At 44.0% G+C, this 20,956-nt stretch overlaps 1 protein-coding gene across 5 annotated transcripts in view; it reads right to left on the bottom strand.

The window, feature by feature from the left end:
- TMEM255A (transmembrane protein 255A) overlaps positions 1 to 18,736 on the bottom strand; it is a 52,784-nt gene extending 34,048 nt beyond the window's left edge. For 4 of the 5 annotated variants that reach the window (XR_007775849.1, XM_050964541.1, XM_050964544.1 and 1 more), the window contains exons 1-3: positions 18,643 to 18,736; positions 13,525 to 13,667; positions 814 to 876 (exon numbers count right to left, since the gene is read on the bottom strand). Coding sequence is in view for 4 of the 5 variants with exons in the window: in XM_050964541.1 (XP_050820498.1) it covers positions 814 to 876; positions 13,525 to 13,667; positions 18,643 to 18,700 (264 nt within the window). In the remaining variant the exon portion in view is untranslated. The remainder of the gene's footprint in view (positions 1 to 813; positions 877 to 13,524; positions 13,668 to 18,642) is intronic. The other variant, XM_050964542.1, reaches the window with a different exon arrangement.
- Positions 18,737 to 20,956: the final 2,220 nt, after the last annotated feature.

Raw genomic sequence — 20,956 nt, forward strand, 5'->3', positions numbered from 1 at the left:
CAGACCCCACCCTAGTTCAGTCTCTCTCTCCCGGTTGTCCAAAATAACACAGTCTTTGAAAACAGACCTCAAACTCTCACAGGCTTCATCCCAGTTCCAGTTGGGCACAGCCCTTCCTCCCTAAGGGTCTGTCTGTCTGCTTCCCGGTACCTCCTGCCTGGAGTTTGTCCTTCTCTACAGGCTTTCGCAGATGATGTCTTCCACTTGGTGACTCAGGGCCCTGCAGGAGCCTTCTACTACTCCTTGAAGTGTCTAAAGGCATAGCTGCAGTTTCCTCAGCTTCTCCCCCTTCGCTGCAACTTCCTGCTCCTTTTACACTGGAATCACCTGATTCCTCTCACCTGGCTCATTCTGTAAAGACTTAGGCCCAGGCTCTCCAGTCCATGGACAAGACACCCTGTTAATACCTGTAACAGGAGCGTCATATGTAAGGCACAAGCAAAGCAGAAGTTTTGCCTAAGGAAGGACTGCAGGTTCCAGACTTAAAGAGTATTTTCGGTGTGTCAGTAATGCTATTGTGCTGGCTCTCTTTATTCTGGGTTTTTGGGCCAGATCCTCAGCTGGTAACGGCAGGGCAACTGTACTGACCTCAGTGGAGCTACCGTGAATTACAGCAGCTGGCCCTATAACTACAAACGAGACAAAGAAATGGAAGTTCATTCATTACTGTTCAACAAGTCTACAAAAATGAAAGGCTGAGAAACGCACTACTCTAGTGCTAGGCAAACACATTCTAGCACTTAAAAAACAAGGTTTATTACTATTGTTTAGGTAATTTTTTAAATAAATTAGCTACACAGATACTGAACTTACCATTTGTCTTTTGTTTTCTATCAAGTTTGATCCAATTATTCCAAGAAATGACCCAAAACCAAGCTGAAAAGCAACATATTGCAAATGTTTATATACGGAAGATACCCAACATAGTTAGCATACACATAGAGTAGAATTAGACCCAAAAGAAACAAAAAAAATGCATTTCAAACACATGCCTCTTTGTACAAGAGGCCCAAACTGCAGCTGAAGAAAATAAATGCTGGAATCACGTTAGTGGTGTAATGCTTCTAATTCTTCCTACTTGAAATTGCTGAGTACACAATTTACATGGCAATAAAAATTACTTCAAGCATATAAAAATAAAATATATATGTGTATCCCTATAGATAACATTTAGAAATGGGCAAATGGATGCAAGATGAGGATTTGTATTGCTGGTCTTCTTGAAAAAAGTTGGCGCACTCAGGCCCCCTCCAGCAAACATTGATGCACGGAAGTAATTTTACATATATATGTGGGGTAGAGCCATGGAAATCAATGGGACAACGCAATAAACGTTTGCAAGATCTGGGCCTAAGTGACCGTACCAAAGATCACCAAAATCTTAAGTTAAACAATGAGATTGTTAGTCATTAGAAGTGAATTTTTGTATTTATTGCACTGATGTTCATACTAGCAAACATTTAACTTCTTCCATTCCTGCCTCATTGAAAGGGGTGTCACAAGATGCTTTTGAGGACAATTAACAATAATCCTAAAGCAAACGATTAGAAAATAATTTCACTGCACTTAGTCAGCATAATGTCTCAGTATAACAGATCCTGCTGTGCTGTGCCTGTTTTATATGGTCTGTTTATTAACCTACTGACCGAATGCTATTGATCCTCTTATTAAATCCAAAAACCCAATTGATCAGCTTTTGTAGGTTTTGAGGATTTTGGTCTAGGTCAGGGGTTGGAAACCTTTCAGAAGTGGTGTGCCAAATCTTCATTTATTCACTCTAATGTAAGGTTTCGCGTGCCAGTAATATATTTTAACGTTTTTAGAAGGTCTCTTTCTATAAGTCTATAATATATAACTAAATTATTGTTGTATGTAAAGTAAATAAGGTTTTTTAAATGTTTAAGAAACTTCATTTAAAATTAAATTAAAATGCAGACCCCCCAGACCTGGGCAGTGTGAATGTCACTGAAAATCGGCTTGTGTGTCACCTTCGGCACGCGTGCCATAGGTTGCCTACCCCTGGTTTAGATTCTGGTAGCAGCTACCCAAGAAATAAAACAGGGAAGAGTGTCCCTGAATGACCACATTAGAATGATTCAAGGAACAGAGTCAAGTAGCTTATGACCAACATTTAGGTTCTGGAAAAGGAAAATTTGTTTTATACATCCTATATTAATAGAAATGTCCATGAAATTGAGCCGACACAAAGTGAATGAAAACAGATGTTTGGATTTAAATCCTGCCCTGCTTTGTTTGCAACCCGAATACTTCAGTATTATTGTGTAATGCAAAATAACCAGAAAATGAAACTGACTGGTCTATTTTAACTGTCGAAACTGAGCAAAAAGGGCTCAAACAGCAAAACTCACACAAATCAAATTACAGTTTTAAAATTACTTCAACATAGGAATCTACGGCATTACTAGCAACAAAGCCATAGATATCACTTTTCACCTGACAGCATTTAAGCAGCAGGACAAGGTGGTTTGGCAGGTATCTAGAGCAGATATTTAAGAAAACTCTTGTGCACTTGGCTGTAGAGAATAGCCACAAATCAAAAGGTGAAATGCAATAATAATTCAAACGGAAAAGTATGAAACGAAACTTGTGCAGGTGCAGCAGTAACAGTGTCTATGGGTCTGTCCACCCAGTATAGCAGGGGTGGACAGAAGAATAATTTATTGGTATTTACTAGACTTCATTCATCACCAAAAGTTTCACTGAGTTGTCATGTTTAGGGTGACCAGACAGCAAATGTGAAAAATCAGGACAGGGGGTGGGGGGTAATAGGAGTCTATATAAGAAAAAGACCCAAAAATCAGGACTGTCCCTATAAAATCGGGACATCTGGTCACCCTAGTCATGTCATACATTGGTGGCTACATTTATTGAGGGAATGGACAAAACAATCAAAACTGTGTTAGTACTGTAAGAAAGAGATGACATTTAGGGTGGATTTTCACATCAAAAGAGTACATAGCTTCCCTGAATGGCCTTTTACACGTACATTTGGATGTAATATGAAGACATCTCAGTAAGCATTTTTCTGTGTGTGGCCTCCACAAAAACAGTCACATTTCCAAACCCAGCTGTCCTATAGATCAAGTCTTGTGATATTTGGTGGTGCTTTTTCTTTTTAAACTCCCAGCTTCTGGACTCATGTGATCACACGATAATTTCAGCTTTTCTAAACCAAACAAAAAGGTTTCCAGCTCTTAGTTGTGGAGAAAAGCTTGAAATTATGAAATCTGAAGTCTCTAAAACACAAAGACAAATAGAAAGAACTCAAATTTATAACTTTTTTTTTTAAATCATGGTTTTTAAGCCAAGCTTGTAATTTTTTGGGCTGGCTCATGATTTTTGAACACATGGGAATGGCAATCTTGTCTACACCCACCAAATACTCCCTTAAATATCTTTCACTCCAATTCTCTGCTCGCACGTTAACTTGAATTTAAGGTATAAGAGGAAAAACACACCAACAAAAACTCTCATATCCCCAAAACATCATCATAGGAATCTGCTATCCAGGGCAATGTCATGCACAAGGCGCACTGGCAAAAATAGGCAGGGTCCCTAGGAGGCATAAAGTATCATGTAAAAAGGCAAGAACTTAGCTAGTTTTGCTAAACAGTAAAATTAACCCCAGATATCTTGATGTTGATTTATGCATTTTATGAATAACTAATAGCAAGGAAAGAGTAAAGCGTCAAGTAATAATTTCTGTGATTTCCCATTTTGATGGTGTTCTTCTGGAGCGGGGGTATCTGAAATGTAACCACTTGAACAGTGGGAGGATGGTTTTGAAAAGGAAATACGGAAGCCTGTTCACTAAAACGCATTACAAGGAGGATAGTCCAGGACTTAAGGCGCTAGCCTGGGACATAAGAGATCTGGATTCCATTCCTTGCTCCGCCACAGACTTCCCATGTGACCTTGGGCATGTCACTTAGCCTCTCTGTGCCTCAGTTCTCCATCTGTAAAATAGGCCCCTGCCTCACATGGGTGTTGTGAGGATAAATACATTAAAAGATTGTAAGGTGCTCAGACGCTGTAGTGACGGGAGTCAGATAAGGTGCTACAGTAGTAATAATGAGTATGACAAATAAGAGATTTGCTTTCATTTTGTGCTCTTATCTTATTTCCCTGTCATGATTTCACTTTTCTTAGCACAAATAATTCATATTTTATTAGAGTAGCAAGAAACAACCATAAAAACAGCTTGTATTATACCAGTCCCATGCATCCGATGAAGTGGGTATTCACCCCACGAAAGCTAATGCTCCAATACATCTGTTAGTCTATAAGGTGCCACAGGATTCTTTGCTGATTTTACAGATCCAGACTAACATGACTACCCCTCTAATACAAGAAACAACTCCACGCATCATTTTTTTTTATTGTTTTTGTTTTTCTGAATTGGTCATGCAACTTTTTACAGACGTGCAACTTTTTTGGGGGGTGGTGCAGGGGTGTGAGGGCTTGGGCTGGGGGTGTAGGCTTTGGGGTGGGGCCAGGGACGTGGGGCTCAGGGCTGGGGAAGAGGATTGGGGTGCAGGGTGTGAGGGCTCTGAGGTGGGGCTGGGGATGAGGGGTTTGGGATGCAGGAGGGTGCTCAGGGGCTATAGCGGGGAGAGAGGACTCCCCCCAGCTCTCTCTCCCCACAGCAGAAGCACCGGGGCTCAGGGGGAGAGGCGTCTCTCCCCGCCACAGCAGCTCTGCAGTTGAGGCTGCAGGATAGGTGCCCACCCCCGGCCCCAGAAGGTCTGGGCTGGGGGAGAGCTCCCTGGCCACGGCTAGGGCCAGGCTGCTTCGGCTGCAGCTGGAGCCAGCCCAGGCCACACCAGCCCGGCTGCAGCTGGGGCCATGCCACTTCACCTGTGCCATGCAGCCCCAGCAGGTCTGGATGACCCATCCACAGCTGGGTCTAGGCCACTCTGGCCATGCTTGGGGCCGGCCTGGGCCATGCCACAGCAGAGTTGGGGCCAGGGGAGGGGCACTCCACGCTCCAGCAGGTTGGGAGCCAGGCTATGTAGGGACCAGAGGGAGGGGCGCCCCTCCCCCAGCTGTGGCGGGTCCCTGGGTGGGTTCCTTGAGCTCCTGCACAGCGCTAAATAGGCTACTGCACAGCCACGCAGCTTACAGGGAGCTTAGGGGGTGACGGCAGATAGTTTTAAATATGACAGAAGGAATCTGTCTTAAAAGGAGCCAGTATGTACCTTCTTGCTACACAGGCCAATGTTATCTCAAAAATTCAGGCCTACATGAACTCAGAAGCAATGGAAGAACTGTTGGTCAGCAAGAAGCAATCAGGAGAAAAGGCCTCGGGGAAAAGGAGCTTGTGAATTTTATCTAGATTAAGACTGAACATAAGGGTGAACTGTCTCCAAGTGTTTTTTAGTTGAAGTCACTAACTGGCCATGACATCATACGCTTGTTAAATGGTGCAAAGAGTTATGAATTTGAAGGTTCTTTGTCAGCCTCTACCTGAACATGCTGGAGCATGCCAGAATGAGACGGTTTTCCCTAGGTCTGGCCGATCTGTAAGCAGACTGATCACATGCTTATGAATACTTTGTTACTGTGTTGGGTGTAAAGCAATTGTATAAAATAACCATTTGGCCCTTGGACTTAAGAAAGGAATTTATGGCTAAATTAGTGTCTGGCAATCTCCCATATTAATATTTCCATTATTAATTTCCATTTTTAAAAATTCCAACAAAGGGTCCCCCCTCCAGACCCCTGGAACACCTGACCATGATAAGGAGAAGAAAGAAGAGGACATGGGAGGATACATTCAGTGAGAACCTGCAAGCCAGTGCTGCATCAGACTGTGAGCAGAGGGCCTGGAAAATGAATACTGTAGACAGTATGGACAGAGAAAGAGCAGACAGGAGACACAGAGGGAGATGGACCAGGACATAATGGGGCTTCTCCAGCAGCAAATACAGATGCTGCAGAGTCTTGATGACCTACAGGTCCAACAATCACGGGCCTGCCTCCCTTTGCAGTCATTCGAGAACTCCATTTGAGCATCTCTGTACCCATCCAGCCCCAACATTCCACATGGCATCATGGGCTGCAACCCCACCCTTACTCCTGCACACTGCAAGCCAGTAAAGACAACACTGTTTCACATATACTGACCTGTAAGAGCCACAGTTGCTGTATTTGTAGCCAATATGAACTGAACTGGACAGGAGTGTTCTTGCCTCTTGTTAAGTTCTGTTAATTTATTTCACAAGTTTTTATTGTATTTATTTTTTAATGGAACATTGGAAGTTTGCACTGGTTTTGATATGCAATAAAATCTATTTTTTGGTAAATAATTCATCTTTATTACTTCACAGCATATGCTGCAAAATGCCAAGTGCTACTGAAAGTGCCCACAACTTGTTATTGTATAGGGTGCCAGAACTCACAGAATCAGTGACAAACAGAGAGTAATAAATATGAATAAACAACAAGCACTGCAAAATTAATAGATGCATTATCAGACAGGATTATGTTCATAAATGTAAACCAAGCATCACACAATTCCTAACAGCCCCCAGAACTGCAGGGCCAGGCAGAGCACAGTTCACCACACCACATTACTGCAGCTGATTGTCAAAAAGCTCTTTCAAGGTCTCCTCAGCTGCATAGCCCTGGTGTCTGGCTGTGCAAACTCAGCAGGCAGCTGCTACACCTCAGCCCTCCACCCTGGCAGTAACTTTTACCCCTTTACCTCACAGATGCTGGGCAAGATACAACATGAAGCTATAACCATTGGGATAGTTTTCTCCCAGAGATCCAGTCGCGTGAGTAAACAACGCCAGCGTCCCTTCAATCTACCAAACACACATTCAGCTGTCATTCTGCAACTGCTGAGCCAGTAAGCGAATCTTTCCTTGGTGCTGTTGAGGTGGCTGATGTACAGCTTCACGTGCCAGGAGAGGGTTCCTCAGGATCACTATGGGCACTTCAACATCCACAATAGTAATCCGCTGGTCGGGCAAGAATGTCCCTGCTCACAGCTTTCTGAACAGTCCTATGATCTTAAAGATGCGAATGTCTTCCCTGACCAGTCCACATTGATGTTGGTGAAGCATACCCGATGACTAAGGCTAAGATTTTGTCATGGATATTTTTAGTAAAAGTCACAGACAGGTCACGGCTTCCGTGAATTTTTCTTTTTTGCCTCTGACCTGTCTGTGACTTTTACTAAAAATATCCATGACAAAATCTTAGCCTTAGTCATCGGGAATGGTGTGGAGACCCGCAGATCCCCATTTTGTCAGGTATATTTTTAGTAAAAGTCAGAGACAGGTCAGAGGCAAAAAAGAAAAATTCATGGAAGCCGTGACCTGTCTGTGACTTTTACTAAAAATATACCTGACAAAATGGGGATCTGAGGGTCCCCACACCACCTGAAGCGGGGCAGCTAGGCAGGGGCTAGGAGACGCATGCAGCCGCTAGGGTACCATTGCTGCTGGGAGCTACGGGGATTCCCTCTGCTGCCCGGGGTGGCTGGGATCTGCGGGGGTTCCCCCCGCCACGGCCAGGAGCTGCAGGGTTCCTCTGCTGCCCGGGTGCTCAGGAGTTCCATGACTTCCACGACCTCCGTCACTAAACTGTAGCCTTACTGATGACCCACCAACCCTTGCATAACCACAGAAAAGTAGCCCTTCCTGTTGGTGTACTCTGTGGCAAGGTGAATTGGTGCCAAAACAGATGGCAGGCATATCCCTATTGCCTCGCCGCAGTTCGCCCGTTGCTGCAAATCCGTCCACTGTGTCCTGCACTTTAATGGCCCCCTACACTTGCATGGCAACAGCCCCCATTGTGGATTTACCAACTCCAAAACAATTTCCCACTGACTGGTAGCAATCCAGCGCCGCCAGCTTTCGCCGAGTTACCGCCACTCACTTCTTAACTGTCAGTGCAGCTGTCGTTCTGGTGCCCCTGTGCTGGAGGCCTGGGGTGAGCTCAGCACACAGATCCAGGAATGTGGCCTTTCACATCTGAAAGTTTTGCAGCCACAGCTTGTCATCCCGAACTTGCCTTACAATGCGATCCCACCAGGCAGTGCTTGTTTCTTGGGCCCAGATGCAATGCTCAACGGTCTGCAACTTCTCCATGAATGCCACCAATAACCCTGAATTGGTTTTAGCTGTGTCCCAAAGCAAACTGTCCTCCACAAAATCATCATGTCCCCCACTGCTCTGCTTCTTCCTGTGGCTCTGCAAATACCAGGAGATCGTTCATCCTGTGTTTGCAACACTGATGACAGTAGTGCAGAGTTGTAGAGGCTCCAGGCATCTGTCAGAGATGGCAGACAGTGAGAAGTGCCACACAAAAAAGATGGGATAGGGATGACGTTATGGGATGGAGAAAGTTGCATGATGGGAATGTGATCCTTCGTTCCCATCCCACAATGCATTGCCAAAATTTCCCAAAAGACAGTGCACCGGATCATAGCAAGTTGCACACTGGGATGCCTACCCACAGTGCACTGTGCATTGACACAAGCACTCCTGGTGAGTATGCGAAGTGTCCACTCAAGGAGCCAAGTATGCGCATGCATGAGCGATATCCTTACTGCAGAAATCAGAGTTTGTAGTGTAGACATGGCCTCAGACTCTCTTCCCAAATTTGAATCCATTTTCAATCACGAACTGTGGTATGTAACGTAACCGTGCTGGGAACAGTGCTCCTGCTGGCCGTGCTGGGAATTAGCTCTCTTGGACCAGCAGGGTGTCTTTTACTAGCGGCGTCTCACTTGCCATTACTTCCACTTCCTCCACTGTCTCCACCATCTGGGACATGCTCCTCTGGCGGTGCCCCAGCCCGCTGTCTCCCCCCTTTTGGGAGACAGGCAGTCCTCAGTCCCTTTACTTGCCTCAGTGGCTGACTGCAGTCTCTAGCCCCTGGCTTCCGGAACAAACTGCAGCCTGGATTTGGGCCACTCTCCTCACTGGCAAGCAGAGGAGGGTGGGGAAACCAGGCCTGCCTGCTACTCTGGGTCCCAGCCCAGGGACCCTATAGCTGGCAGCCACTCAGTGCCCTCCTCCTATTCCCGCTTTCCACTTTTCCTGGGCCACTTCCCCCGTAGCCCTAGCACGTTCCCTGTCCTTGCTTCAGGGCCTCAGTCTGGCCATGGTCAGCCAAGAATTCCCCTATTTCTCCGCCACCCTACCCAGCACTGTAGTATCTCCAGTGCTCCCCAACAGACAGTTCTACCCCTTGCCCTCCAGGGAGAGACTGCCTTTGCTCTGCTGAGTAGCCCTTTATATATGGGCTACTCCAGCAAGCCTCCTCTTGATTGGCTCTCCCAATGAGCCCTTTCCTGATAGGCTGGGTTCTGCGCAGCCTCTCTAAGCCTGCCTTAAGCTTTCTCCTGCCTGTGTGGGGCAGCCAACCCACCACAGTAATCTATCTTTAAATCAGCTTCTGTACCAGATGACTGGAGGCTAGCTAAAGTGACACCAATTTTTTAAAAAGTTTCCAGAGGCGGTCCTGGCAATTACCGGTCAGTAAGCCTAACTTCAGTGCCTGGCAAATTGGTTGAAACTATAGTAAAGAGCAGAATTATCAGACACAGAGATGAACATGGTTTGTTGGGAAAGAGTCAACATGGTTTTTGTAAAGGGAAATCATGCCTCACCAATTCACTAGAATTCTTTGAGAGGGTCAACTAGCATGTGGACAAGGGAGATCCAGTGAATATAGTGTACTTAGATTTTCAGAAAGCCTTTGACAAGGTCCCTCACCAAAGGCTCTTAAGCAAATTAAGATGTCATGGAATAAGGGGGAGGTTCTCTCATGGATCAATAACTGGTTAAAAGATAGGAAACAACGAATAGGAATAAACGGTCATTTTTCAGAGTGGAGAGTGGCAAATAGTGGCATCCCCCAGGGGTCTGTACCGGGACCGGTACTGTTCAACATATTCATTAATGATCTGGAAAAAGGGGTAAACAGTGAGGTGGCAAAAACTGCAAATAATATAAAACTACTCAGGATAGTTAAGTCCAAAGCAGACTGCAAAGAGTTACAAAGGGATCTCACAAAACTGTGTGACTGGATAACGAAATGGTAGCTAAAATTGATAAATGCAAAGTAATGCACATTGGAAACCATAATCCCAACTATACATATAAAATGATGGGGTCTAAATTAGCTTTTACCACTCAAGAAAGGGATCTTGGAGTCACTGTGAATAGTTCTCTGAAAACATCCACTCAATGTGCAGTGGCAGTCAAAAAAGCTAACAAAATGTTAGGAGTCATTAGGAAAGGGATAGATAATAAAACAGAGAATATTATATTGCCTCTATATAAATCCATGGTACGCCCTCATCTTGAATATTGTGTACAGATCTAGTGGCCCCATTTCAAAAAAGATATATTGGAATTGGAGAAGGTACAAAAAAGGGCAACAAAAATGATTAAGGGTATGGAACAGCTTCCATATGAGGAGCAATTAATAAGACTGGGACTTTTCAGCTTGGAAAAGAGATGGCAAAGGGCGGATATGATAGAAGTCTATAAAATCATGAGTGGTGTGGAGAAGGTAAATAAGGAAGTGTTATTTATTCCTTCTCATAACACAATAAGTAGGGGGTCACCAAATGAAATTAATAAGCAGCAGGTTTAAAACAAACCAAAGGAAGTATTTCTTCCCACAATGCACAGTCAGTCTGTGGAACTCTTTGCCAGAGGATGTTGTGAAGGCCAAGACCATAACAGCATTCAAAAAAGAACATGATAATTCATGGAGGACAGGTCCATCCATGGCTATTATCCAGGATGGGCAGGCATGCAAAACCATGCTCTGAAGTGTCCCTAGCCTCTGTTTGCCAGAAACTGGGACTGGAGAAGAGGGGATGGATCACTTGACGATTACCTGTTCTGTTCATTCTCTCTGAAGCACCTGGCATTGGTCACTGTCGGAAGACAGGATACTGGGCTAGGTGGACCATTAGTGTGACCCATTATGGCCATTCTTATGTTCTTAATTTCAGGCACATACTGAAGTCTCACTGAAGTCAATGAGGCTTAAGCACATGCATAAATGCTGTGTAGAACCAGGTTCTATAAACATAAAAGCAATTATAATGGGTGGCTGTGCTTTATTTTTCATATCTGAAGTTATGTCAATAATAACGCTTTTACCAGTAGATCTCCAAATGCTGTACAAAGGAGTGGCATTATCCTCATGCTACATGTGGGGAAACTGAGGCACAGAGAGCAAGCATGTCTTGTCCAAGGTCACCAAGCAGGCCAGTGGCAGTACGGGGAACAGAACCCAGTTTGCTGAGTCCAAGTCCAGTGCTCTATCCAACAGGCCATACTGCCTCCTGTGAATGCACAAATTAGGCATTCCCAGCAAATAACCCACACAGCCCTCAGAGTCACAAAGGTTAGGTATCCCACACTACAGTATGACTGTGTGTTGTGTTACCTATATCTCCAAGGCTGGATCCTCAGCTTGTGTAAACGGGCAGGGAAGTCAATGGAGCTATGCCAATTTACACAGGCTGAGAATCTGACCCCAGTTCCTTCTGTTTCCCACGTTAACAGTAAAAAGCAACACAGGGTACATTTTTATTAAAATTCCCACTAGAAGAACAAAAGCCTAAGAAAGTAATCACTTGACTCAAATATCAATTTACACAGTTCTTCATCAGCCAGCTTGGTAAACTGTTTGCACAGAACAGACAAAATAAAGGAAAGAAAGAAACGAGTACTAAGCAAATCAGTTGCTAGAAATACTGTCAACACTGTAGAATAGTGTAAAATCTATTATTACTAACTTCAAAAAAAATGTGGGACTCCATACAAATTAACTAAGTAGGTGAGAGATGGCATATAAAGAGCAGTTTTCTTTTAAGCAAGACATTGCATTCAGGATGCCTGGGTTCCATCTCAGAACTGCTACAGTTCTGCTGCATGACCTAAGACAAATCACTTAACCTCTTTATGCTTCAGTTGCTGATCTATAAAATGGGTTTTACTTACTCATAGTCTATAGAGCACTTTGAGATTATTGGATTAAAAGTGCCAAGTATTATTAATAAGTCTCTATTTAACAATGAATTCCAACAAAAACAATTCTACCTTTGATTTTTGCACAGATCTCCCAAGGAAATCAATGGGACTAAGAGCAGAATGTGACCGAATGAGTCCCTTATGGAAAAAACATCCAGACAGAGCCAAAAACTCACCTGTTTTCAGAAAAAAACTAATTGTTAACTCAATGGTTTAGGGGTTTCCTCTTCTGCCATAACAGGGGCATTGAATGATCTGCACTTCTGCATGTTCTATTGTAATTCAAATGTGTGAACAAGACTTTCCCAGGGTGCTACAATCAGAACGAAGCCATTCCTCTGGAGCTATAGAAGCTAGCTTCTTTGCAAAGTCTCATAGCACGTGCATTCCTTCCAGCAGTCTCTTTGAAGGAGGAAAGAGAAACTCCAGATTGTTGTGAAACACTGGCTATTTTAAGTATGTACTGGATAACCCAGCAACAGATTACAATGTTCTCATGTGCAGAAAGGTACCTGAGGTCACCGCACATTTCCATCCAGCTGATTAACAGACTAACAGGTAGGGATGCAATCTGAATCGTCAGGTGGCCCTGCCTGCTATGCTGAGTATGTTAATTAAATCAGTGCCCTCAAGACTCTGAGTGCCCCTGGGAACAGTGAAGGGTTTGTTTTTGCTGATGGAGACATTTTTTCATTGGAGGTACAAACTCTATTGAGATTAACAACACTCCTCATATAGGCCAGACAGCTGTAAAAAGGTAACAACTTTCAATCACTAGCAATCAGTGAACTTCAAAGTGTTTAGGCACCAAAATCATATTCCCATCACTAAATAAATTTTTACACTCTATGAATGACTTTCAAGAGGTTGAACATCACTCTGTGATGGGATCTTATTTTCCCATTTTCATTTTAAAATAGAAATTGGCACACTAACTGTTTTGACATGGATCAATCCCTTGTCAGCTTGTAAAATAAGGAAATCTAGCACTAATTTCTTTCCCTTCTTCAGCTGTTCCAAGTTTTTTCCAGTCTGGGGCTGTGACCCTATAAACAACTTTGAATGTAACTTTATGCATGATTAGTCCCACTGAGCTCGTGTGTGTAATGTTTCAGGCCTTGATTTCCCAACTTATTTTGGCATCTCTCCCTTACCCACACGGGATGAATCAGACTAATGCAAACTAAAAATGTTTTATAACAAACCATATGTCAGCCAAAAATCACATTTATCTGGAGAATCTGAAGCTGTGTAGATCAACGTATCATTATTGCCCAAGTCTAATTGGAGAAGACCGCAATTTGACTGGATGGGATCTTCACGTGGACATGAGGTGGCATATGCAAAATAATAATACATAATAAATGGCAATAAAGTAGCTGAGCAGATGTTAGTATTTCGGAGAGGGTCATCCTTTTATAACATTTTCAGCATTACAAACGACTTTGTAGGCAATAAGTTTTCTAGACCTACCTACGAGTTCTATACTTACAATAACCCCAGGGTAATAACCTCCAACAGTCACATTTTGGGTTCTTGTTGTAGCAGCTAGGCCCACCGTAAGAATTAATACTGACACAATGAGGAGAGTCACAGTTACGTAGAGGGAATTTCTTTTTCTTCTATTGAATGACCCTAAAAACACACATACACAATAGAATTCGCCAATTCCATCTGGGGACAGCAACCATTTCCCAAAGTCCCCCTCCCACCACCACATGCTGCCAAAGCTTGATTTTCTCTCTGACAATGTAATATTCAGCTCTTTTTTATTTCGGTCAGCCATTTCTCGCTTTAGCTGAATATATAAATCACTGTCTGGAATTAAGTTATATCTATCACTTTTTGGATATACAGGGACGGACCTCAGCTGGTGTATATCTGCATAGTTCATTTGCCTTCAGTGGATTTATGCTGATTTACACCAGATCTAGCCCTTAATGCCTCTGACAATTAAACTATTAAGGAATATTATTTTATTATTAGTACATGTATTAAATAAATTCTTATTTAGTCTATTTGCTTTTGTCAAATTAAACAGCCACCATCCACTTTAAAAGGATCTCATCACATGATAATAAATACAAGTATCCACAATCTTTAATAGGCATTAGTAACAACCATTTTTCCTCATCCCATGGCATAAATATTAGACTATAACTAAGCTGCAGGTATTTTTAGATGCTGTTTGTAAAATTAATTTGTGGATTATTAAAATGTACATAAACTGCATATAAATACTTAGATTATGGACTACATTTTTAAAAATTAAGTTTAAATATGTATAGGTTGCTTGAAAGAGTTTAAATATAAAGTAATGATTCCATTAGCCAGTGGGAAAACCAGTTGTAATGTTCAAACACTATTGTAACCCTGTTTATTCAGGGTATATTTTGCAAAGTTTAAATCACTTTGCTGATCAATCCTTCTGATTAAATTTTATAAATTATGTAAACATAGCTGAGCAGGATAATATATTTCCAAAGGCTCCACTGCCGGGCTTTCTGGATTGCGACTGCTCTTGGGAGCTATCGGGGTGATTCTAAATCCAAGTCATGCAAAGTCTGTTTAGAATCACCCAAACAGCAACTTCTAAACATTCTAAGGCCTTCCCCAATAGTTTCCATCTGGTATTATAAAGAACCAGCCCAGAGAAACTGTTAACTCTGCAGGGAGAAGAAAGGACCAGCCCAACAGAGGAGAATCCCACACTCAAAGCTCCCTATACAGAGACAAAGGAGAGAAGTGCTGGTCCAGATTCCCTCACACCTTAAATACAGTAAAACCTATACAGCAATCAGTCTTATGAGACAGCCTTCTGTTCTGAGGCCATATTCCCCAGGCACACCAGCTGTAATCCCAATTCGCCTTTCTTTTAGGTTTACACACAGATTTTGTATCAATATAACTATGTAGGTTAGGGGTATGATTTGTTAGCTAAATAGTTATATTGGTACAAGCCTTACTGTGGATGCAGTTTTATCAATATAAAGGTGCCTTTTAATAGCACATCTTATTCCTCTTCCCATACAGGAACATCAGTTAAAAAAACTCCTTTATTCTAGGAAAACTGCATGCACACAAGAGGATTGTACTGCTTGAACTCTACCAATACAGTGAAAGTGGAACACCTTGTGTTTGTAGACAAGCCCTTAAGAAGGCATTAAGCAACCAGTTTTCTGTAGGTCTCTTGAATGGTCACTGACCAGTACATTGCATTTCACTGTGTATTACAGAAACTCGTTAAGGTGTATTATAGAAACTCTCCCTCCCTACACACAGTGACATTAGGACAGCCCGATCAACGTCCAATTGCGTCAGATGACATTGCTGTACCACACACTTCAGCCTCTTGTTGAACAGCCACTGGGATCACAATCTTGTAACCTCTACTTGTGCAAGTATTTCTGACTCCCATTGATTTCATTAAAAAGTGACAAAGAATCCTGTGGCACCTTATAGACTAACAGACGTATTAGAACATAAGCTTTCGTGGGTGCATGCATCCCACTAAGTGGGTATTCACCCACGAACGTTTATGCTCCAATACGTCTGTTAGTCTATAAGGTGTCACAGGACTCTTTGTTGCTTTTTACAGACCCAGACTAACACGGCTACCCCTCTGATAATTTATTTCATTGGAACTGCAGATGTAAATAAGGTTTACTTATGTAAGTAAGAGTTGTAGGATCAAGGAATAATACCAGTAATATTCCGGTTCCAGGCTGATTGAATTAACTTTAGCTGCAGACGTCATGGTCAGTTATCATGAGGAGCGACAGCCAGCCAGCTACAAATATTTGGCCCTTAGCTCTGCATACCACTGGCCAGTTACTTTTCCTGCAGTTTCATCATTCCTCCCACTGGCACCGCTTCCCCCCTCTCTCCCATCCTGAGCCATCAACTTCTGCAAAGTCCTTGAACTTTTTTAAAGCACAGTCTGAAAGTGCAACCCACTAGGGAAAAGTTTTTACATACCCAAACTAACACAATTTGTTACTGTGGTAGGGGGACGAGTTCCGCTCCAGGGTGGATGCTCAATCCTCCTTTGTTAACGTTATTGATTTGTTTTCTATTTCTGATACCCTGTGAAAAAATGCCTTGAAAGATTGGCAAAAACTCAGGGAAATAATGCCTCATGAGATGACAGCAGGAGACTGGGCAGAACATCTCTAGTACAACTGCTTATCCAGGCTCACGCTAACTAATAAAGAACAGGTACAAATCTGCTTCAATTAAAAAAAAAAAAAAGAAAAGATTTCAAGAAGCTTCCCCTAAAGCCACTTCCTTCAAAGACTGTCAAAGTGGCTCCTAATATCCAGGCCAGATCTTATCACCAGGCCCTGGCTTTTACTGGCTACAGGATGAATTGTACGTGAAATGGCTAAGTATTTTTCTGTTTTGTATTTTGCTAAATGTGCCAAATAAGTTAACAATGCAAAATATGCCCCGGTAAAGCATTTAAAATCTGTTGACTCTTAAGGAGAACATCTTCTTTGTATTTACTGCCTGACAAACACTAAAATGTAGCTTTCCCTAATGTGCCATTGTTTGTATTTTATTTATTAAATCCCAATTTAATTATTTTTATAAATTTACATTCCAGATGGATACCTTAAATTCTCAAAGACTTACAGGTTTAACTTAGCCAAATGGGCAGAGCTTGTGGAAAGAAAAGTAAAAAAAGAAAAAAAAAAAGTCATCAACTCTTTTATAAAGAATAGCTTCAATTAGCCCTGTATTTTGTCTCATACAGAGTTGCTGTATTAACCAACTTTAATCAAGGGTTAATATGCAAGCTAGTTTGAATGTGCACTTAAAGTGGTTTATCTCTAAAATAGCATTCAAGTGGGGTTTTGAATGCATGCCTCATTGTTTTGGGAAGGAGAAAAGAGGAATTAGGGATCAGTGCTGTTTGTGTTGTATGTTTTGCTAACATATTTAAAATGTGTCTGTCCTTCAAAAAGATCATTCATTTTAAACCTTAGGAGCATCCTGTTATTCACAACTCTTTAGTATATAACACATATCCCCACTGGAAGAAACAAGCTAACACCAGTTTCTTAGGTCACTTTTAAAAGTTTAGGGTGGTTTATCTTTATTTATATTGTCAGGTAGATATCCTTAGACCACTGACTAAAAAATAAAATGATTATCAGAAGTGGAGATGATGGCACTTATTCCTTGGTCAGTAAGCCTTTTTACCGTTCATTTCCTTTATTTAGAATTGTATTAGTGGTTTTGTGCAATTATTTAATTGAACGTACTTGGCTTTGTGATCACCACATTAAAGCATATCTTCCTCTAAAACAAGGAAGAGGCATGAAATATATATTTATTTGTCATGATTCTTGTAAAGATAAATTAAATACATTGAAAAAATCTCTTTCAAAATAGCCAAACAGCCCCATGAATACACATGGCCAAAAGTGATACTGAGGGGAGGTGGGACTTCTAGTGTGGGCCAATTTATTGGACGAAAAGGGGATGGAAAAAGGTAAGAGTTATTATCTGGCTCAGGCTCACAATATCTCTAGTGCAAGCTACTTTTACCGCTGCGTGACACTGTCGCCCACCTTGTACCCTGAGCTGTGACTCCAGCACAAACACCCTTTCAAACAAACCTTGCACAAAACAGGATTTATACATTCAGTGGCTCCCAAGAACAAATCTACAGCATTCCCCAACAGGGCAGCACCTGACACTGAATTTGTGCTTTATTAAAGCATAAAGCGAGAGCAGGTAGTGTTCATGATATATTAAAAGGCTGAAAACACATTATCTTCCTGCTCCCCACTGAATTAGGGAGATAAGAGGGAAAGTTCTTAGAGAGAGGCTATAAATTCTGCAACATTTCCTGAAATATGCTGCTCCAATTGCAAACGGGAAGCTACTTAATCATATAGTGGTTGTATTGTCCTGGCTTAGACACCATGTTTAGCTGAAAATGGATTTCAGAGCCAGGCTTGAGAATCAAATGATTAAACTTGCTCTTACAAATGAGCAGATTTTTAAAAGATCCTAGGGAAGCACTACCAATGGACAGGAGGGATGGAAGGTAAGAGCCAATGTAAACAGAAGCCATTGCTTGCAGAAGCTTTGCAAAATGTGGCCAATAACAAGAAGTTTAGAGGCATCACCAGGCAAGGCAGGCCAGCCTTTTCACTTGGAGAAAAAGAGGATTTGAACCACTCGCTGCCTGCTGGTGCTGTCACTTGTGTGTCTGTGCAAGGGGCAGGAGGCTTGGGCCCCGCTGCACTGGCGTGTGCACAGAAGTGTCAATGAAATGCCAGCCCCGATCCGGATCGCACCGCAAGGCGAGCGATTTGCACCGCGGAGCAGGAGCAGCAGGCCCCACGCCTCTCTCTCGGCATCGATTCAAGCCGGCTCCCTGGCAGGTGGAAACGCGGGGCTGCTGCGGGGAGCTGAGCGATCCGCCTTTCACCCGGCTGCCCCCAGACCTGCCAGCGCCCGGGGAGGGGGCAGGGCAAGCGGAGACCCGCCAGCCGGCCCTGGGGCAGGGGCAGGGGCAGCGGGGCTGGACGTGCTCTCCCCACCCCGGGGCAGGCAGCTGCCTCCAATCCCGCCGCCCCGGCCCGGCTGCACTTACCCGCGGAGTCGGGCAGGGGGACGGCGCTGGAGCGCTGCTGAGTCAGGGACTGGCGCATGGTGCCGCCTGCTGCGCTGCCCAGCCGGGCCCCGGGGGCGAGCGAGCGCCTAGAAGGCAGGAGCGCGGCGCCTCCTCCCCGGCCGTCTGCGCCCAGCGGCGGCCGCGTCCCCCAGCGCAGCCCGCCTGGCCATGCCCGGGGCAGCTGCTCTGGAGGCGGCCGCCGGCGCCTGCGCAAGGCTCCCCCTGCCCAGCTCGGCGGGGATCCCGCTCCCCACCACAGGAGGAGGCCCGGGGGGTGCAAGCCCCGCGGGCAGCCAGTGTCTCGCCCCCGATGGGCCAGAAGCAGCCGCGGGCTTCAGATCGGGTGCGGGAGAAGGCGGCAGCCGCAGAACCATTCACAAGCCAATGACAGCAATGGCTAGTTCACGCTAATTCATGCAGTGCCAACGATGCCCAGTGGCCTCTGCACGGAGCCAGGTGTCGGTCAGTCACAGAGCCCAGCCCGTTAGCTGGGACAGGTTGTTTCCAAAGGGTTCTTCCATTTGCAGGTCATCACTGCAGGGTTCAGTCCTGCTGGGTCCCCAAAGCTCTGGGGTGTTCAGTTCTGGCTCCAGCTAGCGCTGCAGATGGGCCAGTTGCAAAGGTGGCCTCCAGGGCTGGGTTCTGATGCTGCAGCTCACACCTGTGTGGTTTACGGGTATTGGAGAGGTCTGAGTGTTTTTAACTCATTGCAGAGATGAGCAAAAAATTGTGGCATTCAACTGCCAGTATTTTCTTCCCCAAAGTTCAGGGTACTTGCCCTGTTGCCAAGGCTTGGTGTTTTTCTACATGTCTGAGCTCCTGGAGTCATGTGATTAGGTGAGACTCTGAGCTGTTAGTTAAAAAATAAATTGAGTTTCTAACCCCCAAGGCTGCAGAGAAAAACTTGCGAGTGGGGACCCAAAAGGCTCAAAATCCAGGAGGCAAATAAAGAGAACTTCAAATTTATTGTTAAGAATCTTGGGCGGGGGGGAGACGATGACGACACCGGCTCATGATTTTTGCATCCTTGGGGTTGGTAACACTGTGTTTGGATCCAGAGTTTTTCATTTGGATTCCATCTTGAACCTCTAGAATTTAAACTGGACTAGGACAGCTTTAAAGAGAATGTTAGTCTCACAGCCCTAGGTAGCTTTTGTCCTGGCCTCCATGTTCAGGAAACGAGCATGCACGTACTCTCAAGCGAGAAGCATTTCCCCGAAAGTAACCGTTGGGGCTAGGCAAATTTTGTGGTCAGCCAGTTCCCCCCCATGAGGGTGGTAACGAGACATCTGTAAATCTCCTAATTAGGAGAAACCTGGCCAAAAAACTGAACACGTCATTACCCTTATAAATTGCCCACCGTGCAAGCGGTGGGCAGGGAGAAAACGCAGAAACCTGTACCCGTAACCGAGCCTGATCAACTCGAAGTCTCCCTCGGCTCTGTGTTCTCAGAAGCCTACCCGTCTGCCAGTGGTAATGAAACGTTTGTGGTTTGTGTGTGTAAGTATGCCTAGCTGCTAATTCTGCTAACTAACTGAGCCTGTAATCGTGTTGTAAGCCAGAGACAAAAGCCGATTCCAGCCGCCCCAAGGCTCCTGCGAGGGGAAACCCGCTAACCAGGAAACCTTGAACGCAAGGGGGATTGGCCGGAGTCTCACGGCAATCTTTAACTGTCTTATTGCATTTTTTTTTACTTAGACGAGTAATTGCATTTATGCTTAATAATAGCACCAATAGCACCTTTACTAACCCTTGGAAGGACCTGAATAACTACTGGGACTTAGAGCGGTACCAGGGTCAGCTTCTGTTTGTAATTGCAGTATTTTTATTATTTGTTCTAGTATTATATTGTAGGCCCAAGTTGTAACTAGTATTAAGTTGTTCCTCATCCTCACTTGTGACCCATTCAATAAACCCTCAGTTTTAACCCCACGACTCATTGTTTGCGTTATCCACATTGCTACCTTCAGGGCACTTGTAACCCCTCCCGAGGACATCCAGTGATCATGCCTCCACCCTATCCCAACGCTCATTACCCGGTAGATAACGGGCACCTTGTGACCATATCGGTGGAGCGAGGGACGAGAGTAATCAGTGATCAACAGAGAAGAGGAAACATTCAGATTTAGCATATTGAACTGGTTCTATGTAAAATTGGCTGTTTCCTTCAGCAAGGGCTGGTTCAAAGGCTACCCAGGTTCCATCCATTTGTGATTACACCCACCAAATTCCACTCTGACTTTCATTTTCAAACAAATCCCAAATCTCGAAGCAAATCTTTTCAAAACCACAC

This window comes from Gopherus flavomarginatus, chromosome 8, assembly GCF_025201925.1.
Source record: "Gopherus flavomarginatus isolate rGopFla2 chromosome 8, rGopFla2.mat.asm, whole genome shotgun sequence".
In the NCBI taxonomy this organism is placed as follows: Eukaryota; Metazoa; Chordata; order Testudines; family Testudinidae; genus Gopherus; species Gopherus flavomarginatus.